General features: G+C 37.9%; 4 protein-coding genes and 1 long non-coding RNA gene across 5 annotated transcripts in view; 3 read left to right on the top strand and 2 right to left on the bottom strand.

Moving 5' to 3' along the window:
* Positions 1–10,766, bottom strand: part of LOC135114475 (uncharacterized) — a 132,681-nt gene extending 121,915 nt beyond the window's left edge. Inside the window, exon 1 of the long non-coding RNA XR_010275513.1 lies at positions 10,624–10,766. This is a non-coding gene — a long non-coding RNA (uncharacterized LOC135114475). The remainder of the gene's footprint in view (positions 1–10,623) is intronic.
* On the top strand, positions 829–5,487 carry LOC135114385 (uncharacterized). The gene is made up of 7 exons (XM_064030288.1): positions 829–941; positions 1,247–1,320; positions 3,550–3,665; positions 3,779–3,889; positions 4,605–4,831; positions 5,070–5,198; positions 5,298–5,487. Exons 1-7 carry the CDS (start codon positions 850–852, stop codon positions 5,485–5,487), a joined length of 939 nt encoding a protein of 312 aa, XP_063886358.1. The 5' UTR covers positions 829–849.
* On the top strand, positions 6,669–8,472 carry LOC135114460 (ionotropic receptor 21a-like). The gene is made up of 4 exons (XM_064030359.1): positions 6,669–6,992; positions 7,075–7,212; positions 7,314–7,500; positions 8,146–8,472. Exons 1-4 carry the CDS (start codon positions 6,727–6,729, stop codon positions 8,404–8,406), a joined length of 852 nt encoding a protein of 283 aa, XP_063886429.1. The 5' UTR covers positions 6,669–6,726; the 3' UTR covers positions 8,407–8,472.
* A 2,731-nt stretch (positions 10,767–13,497) lies between the features above and the next one.
* LOC135114400 (uncharacterized) lies at positions 13,498–19,610 on the bottom strand. Its single transcript, XM_064030303.1, has 11 exons — positions 19,473–19,610; positions 18,773–18,879; positions 17,447–17,571; positions 17,045–17,161; positions 16,659–16,891; positions 16,145–16,279; positions 15,126–15,312; positions 14,784–15,020; positions 14,392–14,654; positions 13,958–14,095; positions 13,498–13,570 (listed from the first exon to the last, which is right to left on the bottom strand). The coding sequence occupies exons 2-11, from the start codon at positions 18,834–18,836 to the stop codon at positions 13,498–13,500; spliced, it is 1,572 nt and encodes a 523-aa protein (XP_063886373.1). The 5' UTR covers positions 18,837–18,879; positions 19,473–19,610.
* Positions 19,611–21,981: 2,371 nt separating this feature from the next.
* LOC135114399 (ionotropic receptor 93a-like) lies at positions 21,982–27,429 on the top strand. The gene is made up of 10 exons (XM_064030302.1): positions 21,982–22,182; positions 22,821–22,937; positions 23,142–23,356; positions 23,462–23,596; positions 23,892–24,066; positions 25,326–25,562; positions 26,138–26,409; positions 26,507–26,644; positions 26,873–27,059; positions 27,217–27,429. The coding sequence occupies exons 1-10, from the start codon at positions 21,982–21,984 to the stop codon at positions 27,427–27,429; spliced, it is 1,890 nt and encodes a 629-aa protein (XP_063886372.1).
* Positions 27,430–27,928: the final 499 nt, after the last annotated feature.

Here is a 27,928-nt window from a genome sequence, read left to right as displayed (position 1 = left end):
AGATTTTAAGGAGAAAATAAGAAAATTCTTCTGAAATAGGGTGGTAGATGACAGGACTTGACTCAATAACTAGATTTTTACTGCAGCCAAGTGATATACTTTAATAGATTACATAAGTGTATGGATAAGATAGGAATGGTAGGTGGAAATATGCGTAATATACGTATACATACTACAGGGACTGCCATATGTAGGTGTACTAATAGTGCAGATTCCCCTGCATTACTTCTGTATACAATGTAAAATGGGAAGAATCAAAATGACGATGTTTCCAAAAGTTATTATAAAAAAATACCGTAAAAATCATAGTACGTTTCGTGAACAGATTTCCGTGCCCTAAATCTCCATCTTTCTGTGAGCACTGGTCACTAAACATCGCTGACTGGGCTATTTCCTGCAATGACAGAATATTTCATGTTACATTGCTGCATAAAGATGCCTAGATCAAACTATGCATGTGCGTACCATACACTTCTCCAGTGGTCCAGTGGCAATATGTAGAATGGCAAGGGAAAACTAAAAAGGAAGAGTAGGATATTTATTACGTTCAGCATGTGGCTGGAGAACTCAACAAGTGCTGTACACACACACACACACACACAAACACACACAGAGAGAGAGAGAGAGAGAGAGAGAGAGAGAGAGAGAGAGAGAGAGAGAGAGAGAGAGAGAGAGAGAGAGAGAGAGAGAGAGAGAGGAAAAAGTAAAAAAAAAATAAATAAATAAATAAGTGAATTAATTAAAAAAAAAAGGACCCTTCACTTGTGGCGACCAATGTACAAAATGTGCATGTTGGTTACCGAGGCCAATGGCCAATCACGTGCTATTTCCTCGAAAACGAGTCCCGTGATGGGAGGCCATATAGCGTTACCATACGCAGGGTGCTACAGTCTCTTCTGTGAGCCGCTCGGAGACACACAACAAAAGCGTCTTCCTCAAAGGTTAGTGATGGCTGCAGAGTGAGGTACGAGAGGTTATTTTATCTATCATATCAAACATAGAATGTTTTAGTGAGGAAATCAAGATCAGATATTGTTTAGCTCCTCGTTTTGTCTGGCAATAATTTTTACCTTGCTACACAACAAAAACGTCTTCCTCAAAGGTTAGTGATGGCTGCAGAGTGAGGTACGAGAGGTTGTTCTATTTATCATATTAAACATAAAATGTTTTAGTGAAAAAATTAAGATCAGATATTTTTTTTGCTCCTCGTTTTGTCTGACAATTTTCACTTGCTTCTCTACTCTAGGTTTACAGTGATGTTTACAAAAGTCATGCTGCTGCCCTGCTTTCTGATCGTCCTTGCCGAGTGTTCTAATCACGGTATGAGCTGTTATTTATGCATGTGTAAATACTTAGGATTAAGTTCACGGATGTGTAATGTTTAGTACCTTCTTATCTACACACACACACACACACACACACACACACACACACACACACACACACTAGACTAATTTTAATGAGCACTACAGAACAAAAATAACGTAACTATGGAGGGCATTATATCAATAAAGTGGTCCTGGGTTCATCTGAGATTAGTGTCATTGGCTGCCATGTACTATGTGGGAATCACAGATTTCTAAATAACCAGATACTATCGTCTTTTTGGTGAGAATGAATGCGAAAAGTCATATAATAAGATATTAATCAGCCAAACAGCAACAGCCAACAGCAATTCAGTTCTATAATACTGTAAATGATGACAATTGCTGTAACTATTGCACATTCGTTATATAATGGACATATAATCGGTCTTTCATACGTTTTCTTTGTCAAAAAAAAAAAAAAAAAAATCGCATGCTACATGTTCATGAAACGCTATGTCCTACTCATCTCAAAAGTAACTTTACCGTCTAATTTTAGCCATAATAATTTTAGCTTCACATCGATATTAAAATTATACCAAATATTATTCCGGAGAATACCTGTGATTTCTTTGATTTCTGTCAGTTACCATTCAATTTCAAATCCTCTAATACCGTAGCGAACAATTCACTTACTATGACATTTATTTATTTTTTTACATTTATTTATTTTTACATAAACCATACGCAGAGTTATATCTATCTCAATCACTTTTAGATAATATTACGTTGTTTATCGAGACTGATACAACTTTTTATACCCATGTTTAATATTATCTTTATGATTTTACTTGTAACCTTGCTTTAGCCTTCTTCAATATATTTTGTATTTTTGGACATCATTAATGTTTCTCTTGTTTATGTTTTTGATAAGTCAGCAGCTTCTATTTCATCTTTTTATTACAAATCTTCCATGTTGTTTTTATTAAGCACTATTTTTTACTTAACCTGTTATACATACACGAAAGATTTAAGTTACAGTCTGACTGGCCTGAATCTCTTCCTGCTTCTAATCCTTACTCATAGATAATTTTAGTTAGATAGGCTGTAATTTCTTTTAAGACCCCATTTATCGTAGCAACTAGTTATGAATGCTTACGCTTTCTAAGTTTATCACTCTACGTAGCTATTCCGTTCCTCTGTATATCTGGTGTCCCGTTTCTCATTACTATCCTATCCTTAAGATATTAATATTGCGGTTATATTCTTCATTATATTCCTTTAGATCTAGTGTCCTGTTGCTTTTTAACTAAAATTTATGAATTGTTACTTTTCTTTATTATATCTAATATATGATGGTGATTTTATCCTTTTCACTGGTTAAGCTCTTCTGTGCATATTACGATGGAAAAAAAAAAAATTGATACAAGTAGGATTCCTTCGAACTTGAGGAGATTGTGGCCCTGCCTTCCTTCCTCTTGCAAATTCAAAGAGCAAATTATCATTATCAATGTGAATTTATTCCATATATCTCTTATTCTATTGCACGAAACTGTTTAATCCGACGCTTCCATTTCAAGTCTCCAATCATGAAAATGCACAGGTTTTATACGTATTCAAAAAAAAATTTTTAACCTATTCCTTCTGGCTTGTGTTTGGTAAATATGTAATCGTGTGTACATTATGACTGCAATGTGTTATTTATTTAACCTTATTATACAGTATGCTACTTTATCATTTGAACTACAGAAAAATTATTTTCTACTAGCTTTTTGCTCACAAGAAACCGTACTTCGTGTTTTTTCCTACTTATATGTCCCTTGATAGAAAAAGAATGTGAACCTTCATTTTAAGAATTCCCCCCCTTTGAATCTTACTAGAAACTATGCCATCCCATTTAATACCTGTAGTCAATATCAAACAATTTTAAAACTCACGGTAATTTCTTTGTCACTATCTGGTAATCGGACAAGACGAAAACGAATGGACGTCGAATTTTGTTATTCTCTTGTATGTTTCCCTGTTGATGTCCAAACCTTACTATAAACAAAATCAGAAGTAGAGAGCATCTCATCGATTACTCATTATTTCTGCTTGTTTAATGGCTGTGTATGTTGCTAGTAATATACTCTTACTGTATGATATGTGAGAAATGTACAAAACACACACACACACACACATACACACACACACACACACACACACACACACACACACACACTAATATACCTCTCCATCATGACAGAAGAGAAGGCTGCAGTGGGACAAGCTGTGGGTGCTCTACTAAGCGTAGGGGCGGAAACATCTTGTTCGTTAATCATTGTCACGAACACAAACATCGATGAAACTCTGAAGTTACAAGTGGGTTGGTTATATTATACTTAAAAAGGAGCAAATAAAATGAAAAAATAAAATAAAATCTGGAAACTTTGTTTTTGAAGATCAGTGACTTTTTACGTTAATTCCTTGCATAGGAACTAAGGCATGTGTGGCGAAAAGCAGTGACGATGCTTGAGGTTGAGGACGACAACCAGTACACTAACACGACGCACACCCTGTCTCTGATGGTGCCGGTTTTGCGCCAGGTAAGTTTTTTTTTTTTTTTTTTTTTTTTTTTTTTTTTTTTTTGTATGTGTGTGTGTGTGTGTGTGTGTGTGTGTGTGTGAAGGAAGCTGGCCTTAAGGAGAAATTCTGTTCCCGCGAGCTTTAAACATTACCTGTTGATGAAAAGTTTTCGACTAATGATTAAATAGAAGTGGCATGATTTAGACTCGAAATAGATATGAATTTTATAAGTTTTATAAGACAGAAGACTTAGGTATCGTTTCTAGCCCGCCTGTACATCCAGGGCAGTACAAGGGAAAGCTGAGCAAAACAAAGTTTACGAGCTTATAGAAAGTTTGTACACTGTATACGTACTTTCACTTTGCCAGAGAGAAACATCTCTATTATGAACTCTGCTAGAAGACAAGACACGATAACTATGGTTAGTCAATGCAAAATCAGAGTATTACCGTCTTCCTTTTTCTGACGTAGCAGTAAAAGTGTTTGAGAGGCGCCACTGGAGTGATAGCACGGGGTTGTAGTCATGAGTGGCACAACGGCGAAACGTGAAGCATGATACGTTAGTCGTGGTAGTACATAAGACAACCCACTTTTTAATGTATAGGTTATGATAGCGAAAAATGTGTACGAACGCTACCTGTTTCAAAATGGGATGAGTTTGTGGCTAATATACGTCTCGCTTTGAAGCTATCTGTGTACACATGTGACGTCACTCAATTGATATCCCCTCAACAGGTGCGTCGGTTGTCGCAGTGTACATTGGTTCTGGTGGTGAGTCACGATTCGAAATTTCTTGCCGCCTTCGCCGAGTGGTCCATGAAAGGTCGTCTGTTAGTGTGGGCCACTAGACTGATGGTGGTGACCCGCCTGGCCCTTCCGCAGCTCCAGCCCCTTTTGACCGCTTATTGGACTTATTCTATGATGAACGCTGCCTTTTTAAGTCTAAATGATGTTTCCTCCAGGTATAAAGAACTCTCCTAAAGATTTGCCATGTCTGAAGCATGATGGTTCATTGGTAACTAAAACACACACACACACACAGATATATATATATATATATATATATATATATATATATATATATATATATATATATATATATATATATATATATATATATATATATATATATATATATATATATAAAGTTACACCATTATCTTCAATCCTTCTATTAATGAAATATTTCTTCAATAACAGTTATCCGGTTTTTACCTACCTGCCGTACACTCCAGCTGGGCCACAAGTGGTGCATGTGGCCTCCTGGACACCTCTACTAGGTGTTGTTGTCACCGAGGGCCACATGCTATTTCCAGAAAAGTTTTCAAAGTATGAGAGATGCATACAATATGGTTTGAGCTTAATGTCTGTTTTTGGATTGAATTTCACTAATATTTATTAAACAATACTAACGACACTTTTCCCTAGTTTCTACGGCACCCGGGTAAACGTGACTGCCCTGCCTTTCGCCCCATTCTGGGAGGAACGAAAAGGCCTCGGCAACATCACGTTGTACTCAGGCACAGACTACTATACCCTGGCTGCCATCGCGTCTGCCCTGAATTTTACGATATATGTGGTCCCCACCTCATCCTGGGCAGAGGTGAGACGCAGATAAGATCAAACAGCAAAGATATTAGAAGTATCTGCATTATTTAATTATTTGCTAATTTACACATCTTACGTACATTTCTATAAGCAGGTAACGCGCCTGGTCGAGGAGAGAGTGTCTTTCATGGCTCCTGTAATTCACAATGTGATGCCCCATCGTCGTGAAAAGTACGACTTTTCCTTCGTTTACGAGTACGTGTCGATGGACTTCGGTATGGCGCCTCCCGGGCTACAGGCGCAGTGGAAAGCCTTATATTATCCACTGTCTAGCAATGTCTGGTTGTACACGCTTCTCGCTCTACTCTTCATGCCATTTGTCCTTTTCATAGTAAGCAAATCCTTCACTTTTATATCACTGAATCGGTGAAATTGAAATTGTGTATAAATTACCAAATATTGTCCTTAAATGTTTCGTAGACCTCACGAAAAGCATCCATACGTCATAAGATCAGGGTTGGCATTTAAAAACTTACTTAATAAAAAAAAGCCAAAGTGTTTTTTTTATATTACATATCAGGATTTAGTTCTATATCATATTGATAAGGTCTATATATATATATATATATATATATATATATATATATATATATATATATATATATATATATATATATATATATATATATATATATATATATATATATATATGCTCTTCTGAACTCGCTAACTGCATGTGTCCTCTCCTCCCGCGGCCTCGCTGCACAATATTTTCTTCTTTGTCTCACTCCTTTCTGTCCATTTCTCTAATGCAAGAGTTAACCAGTATTCTCAGTCATTCACCCCCTTCTCTGGTAAACTCTGGAACTCCCTTCCTGTTTTTGTATTTCCTCCTTCCCATGACGAACTCTTTCAAGAGAGAGGTTCCAAGACACTTATCCTTTAATTTTTGACGGCCGCTTTTGACTTTGTTCAGGGACCGGCACTTCAGGGGGCCTTTTTTTACTATATTTTTGTTGCTCATAGCTGGTGCCCTTCCTTAGGACATGAAAAAAAAAAAAAAAATTTCAAACTTTGTTTCACTTTAGATTACCTTTTAATTGCTTATTTAAACATAGAAATATGAAGAATAAACAGAAAAATAAAGAAAACCCCCTAAAAACAATAAAATATGAAAATAAAAACAAAAACCAAAAAATCGCATTGGGTTGAGCTTTCCTTTTTTTTTTTTTTTTGCAACCCTGGATAAAACCACATACCCCACGCAATACATCGCTCATGGTTTATACACTTTTCACAGGCTATCAGGATGGAGTATACAAATATTCGTTCCAGCAGCGGTTCCACGCTCGACCTCAGTAAGGCGTTCCATGATATGACAGGGATGCTACTGGGACAGAACCTTCCTCGCCGTCTGCCTAGAATCTTGTCAAGCCGGCTCCTAGTGGCAACCTGGCTGGTGTTCGCTATTGTTTTCGCATCGGCGTACCGTGGCAACCTTACAGCATCACTCACACTACCAAAGTATCCTCCTCGACCAGAGACACTCCCTCAACTCGTAGACTCCGTGAAAAGGTAATTCTATTTTACTGATGATGGTACCTGGGTATGTCATATGTAGATATATTTGTTTATTAGATCTTATATTCTCGCGCAGAATAACAATGCAGCCATTTGGACAAGAGTTTAAGAATTTCTTCTCAAAGTCGGAATCACCACTGTTCCAGAAGCTCGCCTACTTGATTAACATCGTACCGACTTTGATGGATGGTCAGCAGCAAGCCATAGTAAAAAAGTAAATTTCAAGTTTTGTCTCAGTAAATTTTGTGTATTTAAATCTAAATAGCTATACATGAGTTTTACCGAAGAGCTCCGATGACTATGTTCTACTGTCAGCCAGGCACACCTGGACAACAGGCGCTACCAGCACTACAATATTGCCAAACGGTTCACACGTCCAGACGGCAGTGAAATGTTATATATCGGAAGAGAGAGCATAATGCCAGGGCAATCTGCCTGGCCCCTGCCTCATGACGCCCCTTATACAGCTGTGATTGACCGTCATCTCATGGCTGTGATCGAGGTGTGTAAAGCGTCTTTCTTGGTGGTGAGAGAATCCTTTTCGTTCATTTACTTTAAAATATTCTTGTTTTTCAATGACTAATGAGGGGAGAGAGAGAGAGAGAGAGAGAGAGAGAGAGAGAGAAATTCAAACCTACTTCAAGTATTTCCAGGAATTCAAGCAACAGACTCTTTTCTTTTTGAAGATGTCTGAATACGGTAACATTAATAGAAATATGTTGATGTAAGGAAAGAAAAATGGTTTCTTTCCGAGGATGTATGAAATTATTTTCTAATAAAAGGGGTTCATAGGATCACGAGAAAAAACAATGATAGAAACAAAAGTATTCACATCCTCAGAGGAAGATTTTAGAGTCGTTAGGATCCTCACACACATCGAAGTGATATGTAATGATTGGTGTGAGATGTGCGAGCAATCATAGTTCAGATGCTACCTCAGGAAGTTGCTGATATTTCAGTTTGTGAAGGGAAACCTCCCGGAATTATATGTACAACTCATCCCTAACACATTATATAACTTTGGCTGCTAAGGGGTAGTCTCTCTCTCTCTCTCTCTCTCTCTCTCTCTCTCTCTCTCTCTCTCTCTCTCTCTCTCTCTCTCTCTCTCTCTCTCTCTCTCTCTCACTGAAATTACTCTATCCTTCAGGCTGGTCTGTATGAAAAATGGGCATCCGATCTTCTCTTCGAGGTTCAGCAAGAAAGTCGCATAATGCTGCGACAACAACAGCAAAATGAACAACACCCTGATGTACAAATAGAAGAAAATACGCAGTCTCTTTCCATCAGTCACATGCAGGGAGCTTTCATGCTTCTTTTCCTTTGCCTCATTTTCACAAGCCTGGTGTTTATTTGGGAACTCATCACTACTCGTCTTTGGCAAAAAGGACACTGTTCAGTTTTTCAATAATGAAAATTATAATTCGTCCGTGTATCAATAAGGAAAGGAAGTGTAGACATCAGCAGTAAGTCACAAAGCCAGAGATAAATAAAAGGCATTTTGAGACAATAAATTGTGAATTGAAGAACCAATCAAGCCCAATGTCCAATCTCTCTCTCTCTCTCTCTCTCTCTCTCTCTCTCTCTCTCTCTCTCTCTCTCTCTCTCTCTCTCTCTCTCTATATATATATATATAAAATCCTGTACCACCAAGTTTTTGTTTTAGGAGCATGCTATGTTATGGGCCTAGTCTCTAAAGCCGTCAAAGACTTGAATGATTAAAGAAAAAAATTAACCGATACTAATTAAATAAAACTAAGAAATCTAGAAAACCAATGACATTCGGAAATTCGTGGAATATGTTAATAAAAAAGAAAACATCTTCAACTAGTCTTCCCCTCAGGTATGTATTCATATCCTCTTCTTATTTTAGAGCGGACTTAATCATAATTGCCAGCTTCTTTAACCGAAGCTTATGAAACATCTTGAGCGGGAACTAGACGAAACTGTTCACGAATCGGTGACATCACGTGACGTGATGCGACGGTGTCGTATGAATAATTTTAGTGACCGACTACCACAGCAACGAGAGAGAGAGAGAGAGAGAGAGAGAGAGAGAGAGAGAGAGAGAGAGAGAGAGAGAGAGAGAGAGTGGTGTAATGCTGTAAATCATCCTTCCTTTGTAAACAAACCCGAACTGATTGGTCTGAATCTGCCTTAACTTTGAACCTGCCGGTCTATCATTTCACTTTGCGGAACAACTATGCCTTGTTGGAGCATTGACTTTATTCTCTAACTTTATTATGGATCCTTGCTTCGTACTGGCTGTGGCGGGCAGAAGTATGACGGCATCTGGAAACGGGGCCTTGCCATATCCCACCACTGTACATTAAGTAAGAATAACAAGATAGGAACCTGCTAATATCTTCCTGAGGAAGATACCACCTTGTAGAAAACTATGGCTTGTACCAAAAGTCACGAAGATTTAGCGACGAAGGTTAAAGGGAAAGATGATGCGTACTGAGTGTCAGTAGCTTTTCTGGAACGAAGGTTTGCGTAAGAGAATGGTAAGTAAAGTCTCCCCCGTGTCTTCCGTTTTACCTTCAAGAAAAAATATATTTACTTTCTAAAATTGGCGTAGTTTTGGTTCTGTTACAACAACCTGGGAAAACATTTTCCTAATCAGAAAGTCGTATATTATAGTTGTAGAAAATATGTTTGTCTTTTTTTTACAACAGCAGCACGTGCCTTCACTGCACAGAGGAACCAGCCAGGCTGGAACCTTCGTCGCTCACCACCTGCCTTTTTTTTCCGATTTTATTTCATTTTCACGGGTAACTAACAATGAATCTACCATTATTATTTTTCTATTGAGAACGTTATGTAAACATGCAAAGAGCGAGATAGTTGCCTTGATGGGTCGAAAACAAGGAGTGCAAGATAGTGAATGGGTCGTCAGGGAGTCTAGTATGGCTGCAATAGTACCCCGTGTGTGTACACATTATATCTAGTAGGTGGCAGCTAGGCTGCACTGTGTGTGTGTGTGTGTGTTAAACAAGATTGACTTCTTGTAATCTTGTTTGTTGGTTGAAGTGGTTGTTGAGTTACCCACGGTGTGCCGTAGGAGGTGTCAAGGAAACACAGTTGTAAAAAGGCTGTCTTATATTAATTAATATAATTAATATAAGCGCTGGCCGTGAGGAGGAAGGGCGTGGGATGGCAGACAGTGCGGGGCTGTGTCCGAACCAGGACATCTGCACAATACCGGGTCATAACCCGAAAAGAAATAATAAGATAGATAAATGAATCATCTAATTAAATTTAACTACATGAGAAAATAATGTTTCTTGCTGTTTTTCACAAGTTAGCGCTCAGATCCGAGTTCAAGTCATACAGCATTGTTACCAACACCCACTCGTGTCGTACCAACTACTTTACCTTCTCGAGCGACTTGTGGTAAGTAAAGGCACTGTCTGAAACCGTGCCTATATTGTCGAAGAGAAGGTATGTGGCTCGACTTTCATGACTATTGGTACGGGCTGTTTTTCACATGCGCAGCGAATCCGCAGATTGGTTTGGCTTTGTTTACTTTACTACACCGGACAGCGTCAGGCCACCATTAGTTATACGTGGCGGAGGTACCTGCTCGCCACTTACTGAACTCATTTAATTTAGCAATGTACATTACCTCCCTGTCGGTTGGTGATGATGCGCTGACGTGGCCGTCTTCCGTATGGACCCTGGCTGGATATCAGTATTCCAGGGTAAGTATATAGTTCAATAGTTTTCTCCAGGAGCTGCGCAATGCTTGAGCACTCACCACTTAATACCGGCGCAGACTACTTCTGGGCGGCTACTCCACGTATCGTATCACATGTCGGTAGTTTGAATAGAATCATGTATTTATGCTATATCTTGCTCTGTTTTGTCCTCTGTTGTTGTTCTAATATCTTCTTTTAATTATGTTCGTTGTAAGATGATGCAAGTGGTAAAACGAAGTACAGTTGTCATTTTACAAGTCTGTCAGTATTGGAATAACTTGAGAAAATCAAGAATGTAAGGGATCTTTGAGTAATTACTATAAATTTAAATGCTTTCTTATGCTTACATTTAAAGTAAGCATTCCTACTGCCTTAACTTATTTGAACCTTTTTTATTGTATGATACGAAGAATGTAAAACACTCTTAAAAGAGGAAATTAAAGACATCTACGTAATTGTTTTTGATTGGCGTACTCTCACAATTACCCCTAAGATTTGCTTAAGCCTTTCTTGAGCTACAACAACTTTCAATTATGACACGCTATAATAAATAATAAGAAAGAAGTCAAGCCAAATAAATTATTTAAGTACCTAAATTCTACAAGCAAAACCTATAATAAGTCATTCTTGTCTAGCAGTACCCCTTGATATACCGATATGGAGAAGACGGGGATGATAAGTGAACATAGGTAGGTATGTTTCATACAGGGACTTTCACGTGTAGGCCTGACGGCTTCTTTCAGCTTCCCTTATTTTCTTATGTTCTTATAAAGTATAGGTAAATCTATTATGGACTTATCACACATGCCTACAGACGAGTATAATCGAGAAAGAGCGCTGTTGCCAGCATTGTATCCACAATAATAATAATAGTCTCCTTCGGCATAGAGCGTGCTTTCTGATTTAAAAGTGAGAATGACTCCTGCCCACAAATGCTTAACAAAGCGAAGGACTTAATTGCTAGTTCATCAATTTATTCTTTCGTCCATTAGAAAGAAGTCTCTGGTCCTTTATCTGTTGGAGGCGATGATGTAGCTACCCTACGTACACTTATGTTCCCCAGGCTACTTTTAAGCTGCCCGCCTAACATTATTTGCTGAATGTGACGAGTAGGACAGAAAACTTTTTTCTAAAACCTTTACGACACTTTTTTACCGTATGATTCCTATACTGTAAAAGTTTTCTGAATTAAAGTACCTCATTCCTGAAATATATATATATATATATATATATATATATATATATATATATATATATATATATATATATATATATATATATATATATATATATATATATATATATATATATATATATATATATATATATATATATATATATATATATTCGTATATATGCCATATTTTCTAATGTTTATTTCGTCAATGGAAAGAAATACAATAGAGTACGAGGATGTAGGGTACACATGGCTGTGTGTGACACTTTAACGAATTTTTGAAAATGCACAGTTGTATATATATAAAAAAAAAAAAAAAAAAATACGATGAAATAACGACAAAACAGTTTAGAATCATTATATCAGTATTTAATAATGAAGAAAATAAATATACAGAAAATAGAGCGTGAGATGGATTCCGTATGTGTGACATCAATTTACAACCGAATGGTGAGGCGCATCAGAGAAGACAAGAAAGTAAAAACAATTGCTAATTGCTTTCAGATACTTGACATTTTTGCAAGCAGTCAATTACCACGTCCCCGGTTTTTTTTTTTTTTTTTTAATATGACTGCACAGTATAAGTTATCCGAGAAACCAGCAATTCTCCAATAATGACAACAAAAGCAACGTATAAACCGAGGAGAGAAAGGATGAAGGCGCCTTGAGTGTGGATGATTGTGAGGGCCTTAGATCTTTGTTTCAGCATCTCATTCTCGTCTTGTTGCTTATTCTGACGTTTCCTTTGTTTTTGTCGACTCTTCAGTGTCGTCTCCCTTAACAGATCCGCCATCCACTTTTCATACAGTCCGGCCTGTGAATGGACAGCAGACGCGATCGACTTAGTTGTAGTATGATTTACAGTTGGTTAATAGGAATAAAGAATATTATTCAGGTGCAGTTCATACGATCAAAGGGAACTATTAATTACTGATTTATGTAATGCCAATATGTTGTGATAAGTTATCCAAATCAGTAACATAAGCAAACTTATATGAACTTTAATATATATACTTCAGCGATATTTTTTTTAAGTACAAAATAATAATTGAGAAATTTAATATTAAAATTGAAATGCTATAGAAAATATGATAATAGGAAGGGAATACAATAACTACATTATTAAAAGGAAAAAAATAGAGAGACATAAAACTTTAATATTCCAATTGATTAAAATCTGTCTGCTAAAATCTGGGCCGACATCCTCACGATTAGGTTAGCCAACTTAAGGTGCTATCGCCCCACACACACACTAGTATTTCCCAAGACGAAATCAATACCTATATAAATTTACTTCATGTCTCTTGAGGAATGAAAATATTAAATCGGAAATGATACATGAATTATTGGCTTGGTGGCAGTTTCGCTGTCTAATGTTTATAGTCAAATTGCATTCCCTTTACTAACCAGGATAGGACTAATCAAGTGCGGGAGGGCTAAAGTTTAGGGAGCATAAATACAATACACACTTCTATGGTAGTCATGATCCAGTAGTCCAGCTGGACTTTATAAGGTGCATCATGCGGGATGGGCCAGCCCGAGGCTCCCGGGTAAAGGTTCTCACGCCCCACGTACAGACGAGAGGTGCCGTCCATATCAGTGAACATGTCAGCTATCTGGTATTTCAGATACCTACTTCCCCCAAGGTGAGCACGACTAGTGACAGGAAAAGAAGTGCTTCAGGTGAGAGGTAACATCTTGGGGTGGCACATAATGCAAAAGCGTATATTTCAAGAATCATTTCAACTCATCTTTACGTCCGCAGGGAGAGACATTTGGAAATTAAATATACTCTATCAGCACCATATCTATCTATTTATCTATTTATCTATCTATCTATCTTTTATCTATTTATCTATCTGTCTATCTATATATCTATCTATCTATCTATCTATCTATCTATCTATCTATCTATCTATCTATCTATCTATCTATATATATATATATATATATATATATATATATATATATATATATATATATATATATATATATATATATATATATATATATATATATATATATATATATATATATATATCAGGTATTAACAGTGCCAAGGAAAAATTTTACCCCAGCCTCACTTGTGCTGTAGTGCTCCCTGCAGTCCCTCCATCAGACTCGGGCCCACCTCCATGAGCTTAGCGAGAGCATTAAATAGAGGAGACTCGGACATTGAATAATATTTCACGTGAGTTATCCCAAAAGGCGGTACTGTAATCCTGAAAGACAAGAAAAAACGTGATTGTTTAAGAAAATCCTCTCTCTCTCTCTCTCTCTCTCTCTCTCTCTCTCTCTCTGTTCAGTTGCATTAATATTTGTTCTTATTAGCTAATACAGGTTATGGTAAACTTGGTTGGTATTAATCCATGTGTGCCATGGAGTTGTAAGATTAGAAAGTAATACAAAATACTTTGTGGACTGTTAAGGATTTTATTTATTTGTATATTTATTTACTTTTATTAAGAAAACAGAAAAGCATTCCAACGCATCACACCAGCAGTAAATAATACTGAACCTCTCCACGGTATCCACGAGCTGCGGGAGAGTCTCTGGACGTGAGGGGTACTTGGGCAGAGTGAGGGAAGCTGTCAGGTTGCCGCGGTAGGCCACTCCAACGATTAAGGCGAACACAATCCAGGCAGTCACCAGGACACGGCTAGAATGGTTGCTGGACAGTCGGTAAAGGAGGCTCTGGCCCAGCAGCATTCCTGCCATGTCCTGGAACACAGCTCCACCACCAGTTGTCTGTCCATTCATGTTCCGTTGTACGTACTCAATCTATAGGATGTAAATATTTTGTCCACTTTATTTGAGAAAAATCATTGCAGTTAATGGAACATACAATTATAATTTTGTACTACGTTTTAGTGATGCTTACTGAATATTGATCATACTAAAATTATTTACCGAAATATAGATAGTTGGAACGGAGAGGAGTGCGGCCAACACAGCAAGCCACACTTGATCCGTCAGTGGGTAGTACAAACTTTGCCATTGAGGCTCCTGGCTGGGTTTGGCCATGGCAAAGGAGAAATAGGAGAATTCATAGGTGTAGGTGAAGTCATATCTCTCATATCTGACAGTCATCATTATATGGTAGGCGGGACAAATGAACGATACACGTTCCTCTACCTGTTTCGTTACCTGAGGGACAGATTAGGAAAATGTATATTACTGTCAAGGAATCTTGGCAGCTTTATCTCATTGTATTTCAGCTACCTGTTCTGGGGGATGTAATCAGCCGCTCACATCGTCCCAGGATTCGCTGTAGAGAAGTTGGACGGTAAAGTTGAGCGCGGCAGCCACCATCATCAGCAGCCGGTAGTCGGTGCCGTCGTATTTAATGACGGAAGTACCGTTTGCCAGCATAATATTGTCTTCCATCCAAAAAGGATTATAAGGCAGGGCAGTTACGTTCAACACCGTTCCATGGAAGCTGCAAACGTCGATTTAACTTGTATTTATGACCTGTGATAACGACATTTTTTTTTATTTTATAATCACTTAATAATTATTTTTATTTATTTATTTTCTTTCTTGCTTAGACAGTTTTCTATCCAACTATGTATATTAATTAGCAGTTTAGCACTCAAAACTTTGAGCATTAACTTTTTACAAAGAACTTTATAAACCGCCTTTTGTACATCAAAAACTAACACCCGGAACAGAAAAGAGATCACTTTAAGATATCAGATTAGATTAACATTATTTTACAACCAAAATCTTTCTCTTGCTTCGAGTTATTGATCAATAAATGTTTATAAGTTCATTATGCCGCAGAGAATTTTGTTGTTGCTCTATTTCCAGTAGTATATATATGCAAGCAAACAGTTGCGAAGCTTGACAGGAAAAGATTTATTCATTTTTATCAATTTTTATTTACTATTTTGTTTTACTTTTGTAAGATTCAGGGCATTATTAGATAAGGTGGGTGACTCGTCTTTTCTGCCATTGTGGACCACTTCATTCTGTCATTCCGACTCCCTCACCACTGGCCCTGTAGGCAGCCTTGGATACATATGGATGTGTTCCATTATGAAATATGACTTACTTTCCCATCATGACATTAACTATCCCACTTCTCGTAATACAGTGTTCCATTGGTTCACATTTCTGTGCCTCAAAACAATTATCAAAACTTCTACATCACTTACCTCAGCTACACCAACTTTCTGTCCACACTGTGTTGAGCCATGGTCATTGTTTTGAAGGGTATTTTTTTTTAGTAGGATACTGTTTACTTTAATTGTTTTATACAAGAAACTTACTTCAAAAATTTTTCAGGAAAGGGCAATATTTTACGGGACAGGTACAAGCCTCTACTTGGCGTCCATGCAGCTACCATTTCTATCTTGCCACCATTTGGGGTGTACGGCAGGTACGTGTACCAGACACACCCGTACCTGTCCAAAAGAAAGTCGAGAACAGCTTATAGTAATATCAGTCGTTTAAGTAACGTGCACAAAGAACAGGTGTGTGTTTGATTCACCTAATGTACTACAGTGCCATTTATTGTATTTTTTTAAAACTAATACACAATATGAATAATAATAATGATGATGATGATAATAATAATAATAATAATAATAATAATAATAATAATAATAATAATAATAATAATAATAATAGTAACAATAACAATAACAATAATAATAATAATAATAATAATAATAATAATAATAATAATAATAATAATAATAACAATAATGATGATAATAACAATAATAATAATAACAATAATAATAATAATAATAATAATAATAATAATTCCTGCTAAATTACATCATGTTAGGAGGTTCTCTCTCCATATTTAGGAACATGGTGTTCATCATAGAGAAGGTCCAGTGCACTGTTAGTAACATTTGTAGTTGTGTGGTGACCAGACGGGTCACTACCACCAGCCTGTTAGCCCACACTAACAGTCGACTTTTTAGAGACCGCTCAGCGAAAGCAGCAAGGAAGGCCGGGTCGTGACTCACCACCAACACCGTCGTGCACGATGATGACTGTCGTACCTGCCGATGGATGACTCGCTGAGAGGCATTTGTAAAAGTAAAGAGGCACATATACACCTCTCGTGTGCCATCTTTCATTTATCAATAGCCACATCCTATCCTATACTGAGAATTAGATCCAACTCATCACAGCACAACCAAGTACCTACGTACTTGACGAGCCAGTGAGACCAGTTGGGAGAGCCGGTGCGTCATGTTAGTGTTCTGGTTATGAGCCTTCACCTGGAACATCGCAGTGCCCCGCTGCTGCCGCCATGTCTCCCATATCTCCTGTAGATTATGGGTTTGGGTTGTAATATTTTCAGCACATCTGTGGGATTCTTCGCGCACTGGCATATATTTGGTGTGGTGGTAACATATCTCCGTCTCGTAACAGGTGACGCATGACTTGTCTAACTCAGAGTCTAAGAGAGCTATTATCCAGAAAGATACTCAGGACAATTTCAGAAAAATCCTTCTGTATTACAACAGAAGTTGGCTTCTTTGTTCAAAACTTATAGTCAGAAAGGCGAAAATGATAGAAGTAAGATCACTACAGAAATGAAAAGGAAATACCTCAGCGACAGCAAAAAAAGATGCAGAATCGTCAGTTATGGAAATGATAGAGCAGAAGCGTTCGGTGGTGACCTCGAGCAGCTTGACCACAGCGGCACTTCCGTGGAATGGAAGTTTCTTTGTATCTGGAATATATTTTTGGAAAATATAGATGATGGTCGCTCACTTATTACTGGGCTTACATATCATATTCAGTACACTGGAAATAAAGAAATCTCATCTTCCGATAATGTTAATGAAACTGATCAAATATGCAATTGCACAATAAGACTTCTAACAAAAAGTAAAATGCACATAATAGAAATCAGACGATAATCGCAGGATGAATGGGTTTCCCGGATCATGATGTATAGCTGTGCCTGATGTGTATTTCCAGCTCTTCGTTGTCTACATTGTCAGAGGATGTGCAAATCACTTGCATTTGTAGGTACAGCGAAGCATAATCTATGTTGCATTGGATTGTGTTTGGCCTCACAGTTTTTGATGATGGATGGATAGGAAGGATGTTCAATCTAAAGTAACTAAAGGCAATTTGAGGTCACACATAAGGTATAAAATTGCCACATGAGAAAATTTAAGATGCACAGAAATGCAGAGGAAAAGGCAAACAGCAACCAAGGTATTGGCCCCACGATTTTTTTTTTTTTTTCTGCCGGAATTAGTGGAGACGTTTTGAAGTAGAAGTTTTGTATTTTGTTCAAGTTTTTTTTTTTCCATGTTAGATCCGGTACCACCGAACTCATTTTTGGCAAAACTTTTTTTTCGGTTTATCAAATTTGAATAAGTAATAAAAAATAAAAAAAAGTTAAGTACTTCCCGTTCGCGAGACAAAAGTGCTCGTCTTCGAACTACGGGATATTACACTTATCTCATTTAACTGTTGTCGACACCTCAACCTCATTGTAATCGCATTTCTGAATTAAAGTAACCTACGAAAATTTAACATTGAAAAGTAACATATTATTATGCAGCAAGGAAAAATTACATAACACTTCCATTTAAACCGACAAACCCCATGATGAAAACCAATCATGAAAATCAATCATCATCAAACCAAATCAATCAAAGCAGTGGAGCATGGCCTTTAAGAATATGACACGTGTATAACAACTACTGAGTGGTCCTATTAACTTAAGCTGGTTTACTGAGGCACAGGCACACAGCACTCTGACCACGACGAGTGAGGCGAACGATTCCTGATTCGAGGGTTTCATTGATCCCTACGCATAAGAGCAAAAAATAATAACAAAAAAAAAAAAAAAAAAAGAAAGGGTGCATATTATGAGTCGGATCTGTTCTTGCCAAACGAGTTGCAGGAAAACTCACCCCTCGACCTGAAGCGGCCAGCCACGGACAGGAGGCAGGTTAACAACACCGTTCTTACCAACATCTTGATATTGTGGGACTCAGGCACCACCACCACTGATGGAAATCTTAGAGAGAGAGAGAGAGAGAGTATTAACGATATCTAACATTTATTTAAGACGAGTCAGCGATTTTTTTTTATTATTATTGTTATGATGGTTCAGATTTACTAAATGAAAAGGATGTGAAAACGCAAATGAAAGTTGACTGATTTTTAAATAGTTCAATGTTGTTTTTAAGTGTGCCTCATTCCACATCTCAGAAGACAGACTGCACAATTGAGAAGCCTACTCAAACTTGACAGAATCATGTGTGGACCTTAGAATGGCTAAAGCGTAATTTGGCAACCAGAAGGATGCAAAACTCTCTTCTCATTTTCATTCCTCCTCTGTCCATCTCATTAATGCACTAGCTTACCATCATCTTTGCATTTCGCCTCTTTCACAGAGATACATTCAAATTGCACGCTTTAGTTTTCTTCCATTCTCTCCCCTTCCTGTATAATTTCATCACCTTCAGGAAAGGAGTATCGGGACATCTTCGATAGTAAATTGTCCTTCCTTTTGGATTTTCTTTTTTTTATTTCTGTTCAACTTTCGTGGAAGCGGCAAGTTCACTGCATGAAAAGATGCGATACGAGACTGCAAGGAGACTCACTCACCTGAACACAGATTATGCCTCGAAGATTTCACTCAAGAGTTGCCACTGCAGCTGGAAGACTGAAGGCTCGTCGACTGGTTTTATACACAAAATGTTCTTGGTTTGAGCGGCTAGTCTTTTAGCAACAGAGGATGCGCGACTTCGAACTGAAGGCAATGGGATGCAACATATTGATTTTGTGTACATTTACTGAGCAGTACGTATCCTGTTAAGCACATATGCAGTATTTTTTTTACAAAATACTGCTAAACCTCCTCTATTCATAGAGCTTAAAAAAAAAAAAAAAAAAAAAAAATGCTACAATACTAGTGTACAAGAAAGAAAATTTTAAACTAGGATAAATTACATTACATTTATTTAGTCTATCATACGTGTCTTGGTTTTATTTTCTCATTTCTCTCTCGAAATGTCCTAAAACAGGATTAGTGCAATGCTTAATTCGAATCACACGGGAGTACTCAGGGCCTCGAAGTTATTTAATAACTGTGTATATATATATATATATATATATATATATATATATATATATATATATATATATATATATATATATATATATATATATATATATATATATATATATATATATATATATATATATCCAAACAATTACAGAATTTTAGTGTAATTTGGGGTTGAATAGTTCAGCAATTTATTGGTTTTCCCAAATGACCGTTTTCAAGTATCTGAATTGGGTTCAGTTACTGTCTCTCGACTTAGTTCCGAACGTAACTTCTTCCTTTACCTCCACCTCGTAGGTCAGATGACACTTGTCTCATCTCGTGTACGCAGTAGTCTGTTCAGTTTTTTTATGCTTTTATTTGTTAGACTTTAAACAATTAGAATATAGTGTTCACGAAAATATCCTTTTATAATATAGGATAAGTTCACGTCTAGATCACGAGCAGTACATCTGAACAATAACACTGGGAATAGTCCCGAATGCCAACTTACAAAAACTATTATCACATAATCACTGAAGGGAAGGTACATGAACAGTGATTCAGCTCACCTTAACACACGCATTGGAAACAGTGTTACGAAATAACAACTTTGGAACGGTGTTCAATCCACCCTTACTTGGATTCAGTTTCCTACTGGAAGGAGATCTATTTTGCCTCTTGCCAGAGTCACCCAGAGTCATGCGTGACTCTGGCAAGAGGCAAAATAGACGTGGCGCACGCTCCTGCCACTCATGATATTGCTGCTGTTCATGCAACGCAATACGTCATCACGACTATGTTGGCTTGCGTAGTAGTAAGAGGGAATTATCAGTATGACGAGCATACATCACTTTGTTATGTCTCCCACCATTTGCACTGAGTCAATGTCAACGCATAAGGGTGTTGATGCATAGATATTTTTGTTTTTACACACGCCCACACACACATGGATTATATTACGCACACACAGAGACCAATATCAAATCTTGATATAAAAAATCGTTTAAAGGAGTAATTTTCTAAGAGAGGATAGAAGTAGATATTGAAATTTTACATTGGCCTACTTGACATCATAGATATTTATCATTGGAAACAGGATTGTGGTGCTCTTAAGGTGAATCGTTTTATTCCATTTGTTGTGTAATACTTCACCTAAGCAGTTAGTTATTGCTTCTTTTAAGACTATCGGAACTGTATCAACCTGTTCACTGCGCACTCGCAGGAATATAAACGGGCACTCCAGTATCTATTGCTCGCCTAACCTCTTAACTTTAAGGTACATTAGCTCAAGGTAATGTCTGTAGCCTGTACAGATGTTTGTACGCATGTAAGGAGTTAATTCACCTGGACTTTGTGTTGCCTTACTTAATGCTACGAGGTACTTGTGTAGTTATTCATATTTTATGAAGTAAGTGATGGCAAAAGCTGATTTGTCTGTATTGTTCACGTCTCATAGAGTGAACACAACGAATTTCGTCTGGTCACTCAACACAGGAATACTTTAAGTAGGGTTTGTGACGAGACCTTAGCATGCAGTGGTGCGTCTCTCAGTTAAAGAACAGAATTTGGTGGAAGCGTTGTGCCTGGCAGGCTAGCACACTGCAGACAGAGAGAGAGAGAGAGAGAGAGAGAGAGAGAGAGAGAGAGAGAGAGAGAGAGAGAGAGAGAGTTACTTAGTAAAAAAAATAATAGTGAAAAAGTTTGATGAATATTATAATTTACTGAAAGGAGACAACGGTCTTAATGTGGCGGTGCATCAGTGTGACAAGCGTTTAGTTGTGTTAGGAAGGTTCACGCAGTATGGTGCTTCGGAAATGGTCCCTGCTCACAGCAGTTGCCCTATATCAGGCATTACCAGGTATTTATTAATTTATCTGTCTATCTAATTACACACACACACACACACACACACACACTTATTATTGCATTTCTATTATTTTGTTATTTTATTAACATTGACATGCCTGAAATGAGTTTTTTTAAATTTAAGTAAACTACAAAACGTGTGTGTGTGTGTGTGTGTGTGTGTGTGTTCTCATATAATATGTCGCGAGGCAAAATGCCTTCATGTGCATTCAAGCATTCCCTGCTGATGTAGCCATTACAGATGGACAGCAAAGCATGCCTGGTCCAGGTGTTGTTGATGTGGGGCAACTAGACGGGAATGTGGGCTTGGCTGCGGGCGCCATACTTGAGGCCACAACTCCCAGTTCCTGCTGCCTCATTCTCTTCACAGAGAACGACACATCAAGCCTCACAGATTCACAGGTGTATATATATATATATATATATATATATATATATATATATATATATATATATATATATATATATATATATATATATATATATATTCTATATATATTTCACATATAGTATCATTCAGCAATATATCACAATTGTTGCAGTGTTATCTTATTGTTACGTTTACTGCGTTTTCATTTCCATTAATTATGCAAATGATAACACAGAAGACAGTAGATGTTTCTGAAAAGGATTAATTGAAAATACTGTAAGTACAGGAAAATGAACTATATGTATTACTTTGAACACTAGAGTTGCTACTCTTTTTCTCTCAATCATCCAGACAAGTGTAAGTAAAGGTCCCACCAGTTAGGAAAGAACAGTCAGAAAAGAAAAGGGTCTGTGTCAGAGGGGAATCAAAGTTCTCTTACGACCTAGATCATTCCAGTAATTAATGAAGTATAATACGTAATCAAGAATTTAAAAAAAAATCTTGATAACAGGCAGACGAAGGTGATGTTGATGGTCCTCAGCCATCCAAAAAAAATGAGTTTAAGGAATTCGGCCAAGAGTTACGTATTCCCATCACATCTCAACACTCTTGGAATACTTACCTTGGTTTGCAGATTGTATGTTTTCTTTCATTACTCTTTCCCTAACAGAAAGTCCTGAAGGCGTGGCAAAGACAGCAGCCGGCGGCAGTGTTCCAAGTGGTCGTGGGCAACAAGGACACTAATGTGACTCAAAGCTTCTCTCAGCTGATCCCCCGGGCTCGCCATGTAGGTGGGGTTCACACTCATAGTAGCGCGATTAGCTGGCTGTCACACTAATGGTAGGGCTAGTAAGGAGATGGATCACTGCAGGGCAATTAAGTAGCAATAATAGTGGTTATAGAGATGAGAGGCGACTTGTACTGACGATCTGTCTAGCACTAAGGAAGGCATATCCATCCCCATATAACTCACCGAGTCGTCCATCGGCAGGTGCGTCGGTTGTCGCGGTGCACTGTAGTTATGGTGGTGAGTCACAACCCAAGCTTCCTTGGTGATTTTGCTGAATGGTCCCTGAGGGGCCGACTCCTGGTGTGGGCCAGTAGACTGATGGTGGTGACTCGCCTCACCCTCCCTGAGATCAGCACCCTTCTGTCAACTCACTTTACCTTCTCCATGATGAACGCGATTTTTCTCAATTCTCTCCGGTAATCTCTCTCTCTCTCTCTCTTATGTATTAATTTTTTTTTATGACGGAGTAAACTATATTTACTCCACTGACTATCAAAAACTGACAGAACTGACTTTTTCAGAGGTCGGTTTCAAGTGTTCAGCCATCTACCGTACACCGCAATGGGTCCCCGTGTAGTGCAGGCTGGCTATTGGACGCCTACAGTTGGACTCACAGTCACTGAAGGCCACTCCATCTTCCAAGAAAAGTTTTCGAAGTATTCATAAACCATATTTTTTAGTCTAGCCTCTGTTTTTTAATGATAAATTCATTCATATGTAATTTTGTATATACGACGTTTATTTCCCTATCTATCTAATCGTATCTTTTGTCTGTTTATTTGTTTATTTATCTCACTCATCTGTTTTGATCTTTTGATGTTCACCCAGACTTCTGTTCTATGAATGAAGTTTCCCATTGATGTAGTATTTATATCTTATTAATTTCTTTTCATATTTTCAACCTCTTCTCTCATATTCATAGTAAAATAAAAAAAAAATTTCATTGCTTAGTTTTTACGGCGCACGGTTGAATGTCACTGCCCTTCCCTACGGACCATACTGGGAGGAGCGACACGAGTCCGACAATGCCACGAATTACTCTGGCACTGACTACCTCACCCTGGCAGCCATTGCTACCTCCCTTAACTTCACTGTTCACGTGCTGCCCACCTCCTCCTGGACTGAGGTGCGTAATTCTTTTGGTCAAATTTGGCGTGTGGGAAAATTCGTATAAACTACCACGTGCATTGCAGCATCACTTCATACGTCCTGTATATCTATATGAATGAGGAGTTTGGTATACTAGTGAGTGTCACCCCGTAGCAGACATATCCCCTTCTCACACATAGGAGCACTACAGTCTCATTCTATATACATAAAGATGCAATGAGCTTATATGATATATTTTTCTACACAATTCCGTCGAAGTAGTAACACAGGTAAAATCAAGCTGCATTCATGAACAAAAGTATTTAAGTTGATTTCCTAGTGTATTCGCATTTAGATTTACTTGGGTATATCGAGATTTCCAAAAAAAGTACACCATTGATCGGAAGCGTATTAATGTAGAGGACAGTAAAAATGAAAACAAGATGTCTGTGCTACTTATAGCTCCAAATTACATTGATCAACTTCATATATATGGAAACATCAATTTTAATTGAAAATAGGCAACTCGAGTGTCCTGGCCAGAGTAATGCTGTATATCTAACCAAAACAAACATCTGATTGGCCCGGCTTGGTTGAACTTAACAAACACGTAGTTGGACAACCACTTAATTCCTACTGCAGTGTCCGTGCCACTACAAAATGAACCTGTTGCTTCCTCTATTCCTCTCCCGTTACGCCAGAATAGTCCTGAGAGATGTTTGTTTTGGTGTTCGATTACTTTACCATGTCGCTCGCTTCCTGAAAGAGATGCTAAAATCCCCACGAAAATAACTGTATCCATATATCATGACATTAGTTATTGTGAATGTTATGTCGTACTGAATAGTACAGCCTTACTTTTCATCTTTTTCATTATCTAAATCAATAGATTTTAGACTTGTAATATGGCAAATCTAAAATATCGATGACAGTATTACTAAATAATCACTGAAAATATTTATCTTTTGACCAACTTACATACAAAATATTTAAAAGTCAATACAGAATTTCGAAAGCATCATCATCAGTGTTCTATGCATCTGTATGCACATAAGAATTACAATAACAATATTTTAGCTCATGTCAATAGGTGTAATGCAGTATCGACATCAGGCGGATTAGTTCCGAAAACTCTCCATTCAGTCACGTCACTCTTCAGTTTCTCTCTCTCTCTCTCTCTCTCTCTCTCTCTCTCTCTCTCTCTCTCTCTCTCTCTCTCTCAGTAACGCTGAACACAAGAATACTTACTAAACGCGTAATACATTCGCCACATACAAAAATCCTGTTTATCGGCAGGTGATGCGCTTTGTGGCAGAAAGAAAGGCTTTCTTCGCCCCAGTCATCCACACAGTTTTGGCTCAGAGGCTTGAGAAGATTGACTTCTCCGTCGTTTATGAAATGTCTCCAATAGGCTTTAGCATGGCGACGCCCACCCTTGAAGCACGATGGCAAGCCCTGTACTACCCTCTTTCAAACATCGTGTGGGCCGCCACCCTCCTTGCTCTTCTCCTCGTGCCAATTTGTTTCTATATAGTGAGTGACTTTATGATTGCGTAGTCTCGAAGTAGTAATCACAACATGTCGTGCAAGCATGTACTGAACCCATTTTTTCTCTCTATGACATCCCGTACCTCTTATTAAAGAATCCAAGCTAAACAATAAGTATTCTGTCCCACAGAACTGTTTAACATTGCTAATCATCGGCTGACTAAAGATGATTAGATATTTTCCTCACCAACAACCTCATTCATTGAAGGATACCTAACAATGTTTCCGTTAACGATGTATTTTGTCCATACTGAAAGATTTATTGAGATAATACATAATTTTTATCTGTGAAAATTATTGGTTTTAGTTATCAAAGAAAGCGTTCAGCACGTTATGCTTTAATGCATCTATTGAACATTGTCGTTGTTTTTGTCAAGAACATGCTTGATTTTCTGTGCAATTCGTAACATTGTCCGTTAACCCAGCAAGGCGGTGATTCAAGGTTCTTGTTCATGAATTATGTCCTGTTACTAATCAATGGTGCATTTTAAGTTTGGTTTGTAACTCAGATTCCGTCACTATCTTCCTATAAAGTTAGTCATATTAGGTTATTATTTCAGCTCATGAAGAAAATAGGCGATACATCTGAGGGCAGAAGTGGAAAGCTGGGTGTGGCCTCAGTGTTCCTGGACATGATGGGGATGCTGCTGGGTCAAAGCCTTCTTCACCACATGCCGAACACTTCTTCTAGCCGTATTCTGGTTACTGCCTGGCTGGTGTTCGCCGTCATCCTTGGGTCAGCCTACAGTGGCAACCTCACCGCTTCCCTCACCTTACCTAAGTATCCTGCGCGCCCAGAGACACTCCCACAGCTCGTCGATGCCGTTGACAGGTTTTAACAACGTGTTAATACAATGATGCTATACCGTTTTGCTGAATATTTGCAGAATGAGCAGAGATCATCTATGTGTCCGTGTGTTCATTTGCAGAATAACGATGCCGCCATACGGTGAAGAGTTCAGAAACTACTTTGCCAAGTCAGGGTCGCCGGTATTCCAGAAGCTGGCCCGTCTTATTGACATCGTGCCATCGCTGCTCGAAGGCCAGCTGCAGGCTTCCAAACTCGAGTGAGTCACTGTATATATACGAGTATATATATATATATATATATATATATATATATATATATATATATATATATATATATATATATATATATATATATATATATATATATTTTTTTTTTTTTTTATTTATTTATTTATTTATTTTTTTTTCCCAGTGAAACAATAACAAGTTAAGTGATCGTTTTTCCTGTAAAGTAATTAAGTGAAATTACATAAAAGTCATAATAGCCAGGGGCACCTGGACAACCAACGGTACCAGCGGCTAAGCATTGCAGAAACATTCACGCAGCCAGACGGAAGAGAGCTGCTGTACATCGGACGGGAGAGCATCATGCCAGGTGAAGCTGCCTGGCCTCTGCCTCATGATGCTCCTTACGCTTCCGTCATTAACCGACTCCTCATGGCCGTGAATGAGGTGCGGTAAATCCTATTGATTATTGAAGTGTTAGATTTCCTGCATCCATGCGTTTCAGTTCCTTTCGAATTGATCTGGCACAGAATCATGATATATATTGATCAATATTCCATTTCATAATATATTTATCAAATGAATTGATGATTTTTATGTACAGGGTGGTCTCTATGAGCACTGGGGGGATGAGCTGCTCTTCAAAGTAAAACAGAAGAGCCGCACAATGCATAAGTTGTCTCATCCAGACCAGGACCCAACGGTGGACAGCCCTCCATCACTTACCATTATACATATGCAGGGAGCCTTCATGGTTCTTATACTTGGATGTGGCTTGGCAGTCCTCGCGTTCACTGGAGAGGTTTTATTAGTGTGAAGTCTCATTTCTTGTGTATTTGGTCATGAGGTTTAAAAAAAAAAAGACATCGAAAGGGAATAATGATAGCAACATTGGACAGAAATATGAATATATTATGATGGTCGTTGTAACAAGTTGAATCACGTAGTTGCATATATAGTATGTCAACATACAGAAACCTAATACATACACAGATAGGCATGTATGGATATGGATCATTATCGTATGTAAATGTTGGATGACCTGTTGTTTTATAGTATCGGTCAATTTCAAGTGTGATTGCAAAATCTTAAGTTCAGATCTAGAATAAGAAGGGGAGACGTTAAAGAATACAGAAAACCCCGTCTAGTTAGCTTAATTCATCAAATTAGTTTATAAACCCATAATAAAAGTAAAAAAATACTGTTAGCAAAAGACTACCGCCTCCCCATCGCTAACCAATCCCAGCAGGGGACCTACCATGGCGAGGCATGAGTGGACTCATGACTCTTGTGGATACTACTATCTGACGTTTTCT

The sequence above is a fragment of the Scylla paramamosain genome, chromosome 27 (genome assembly GCF_035594125.1).
Source record: "Scylla paramamosain isolate STU-SP2022 chromosome 27, ASM3559412v1, whole genome shotgun sequence".
Lineage (NCBI taxonomy): Eukaryota > Metazoa > Arthropoda > Malacostraca > Decapoda > Portunidae > Scylla > Scylla paramamosain.
This window is presented reverse-complemented; position numbering and strand designations above follow the sequence as displayed.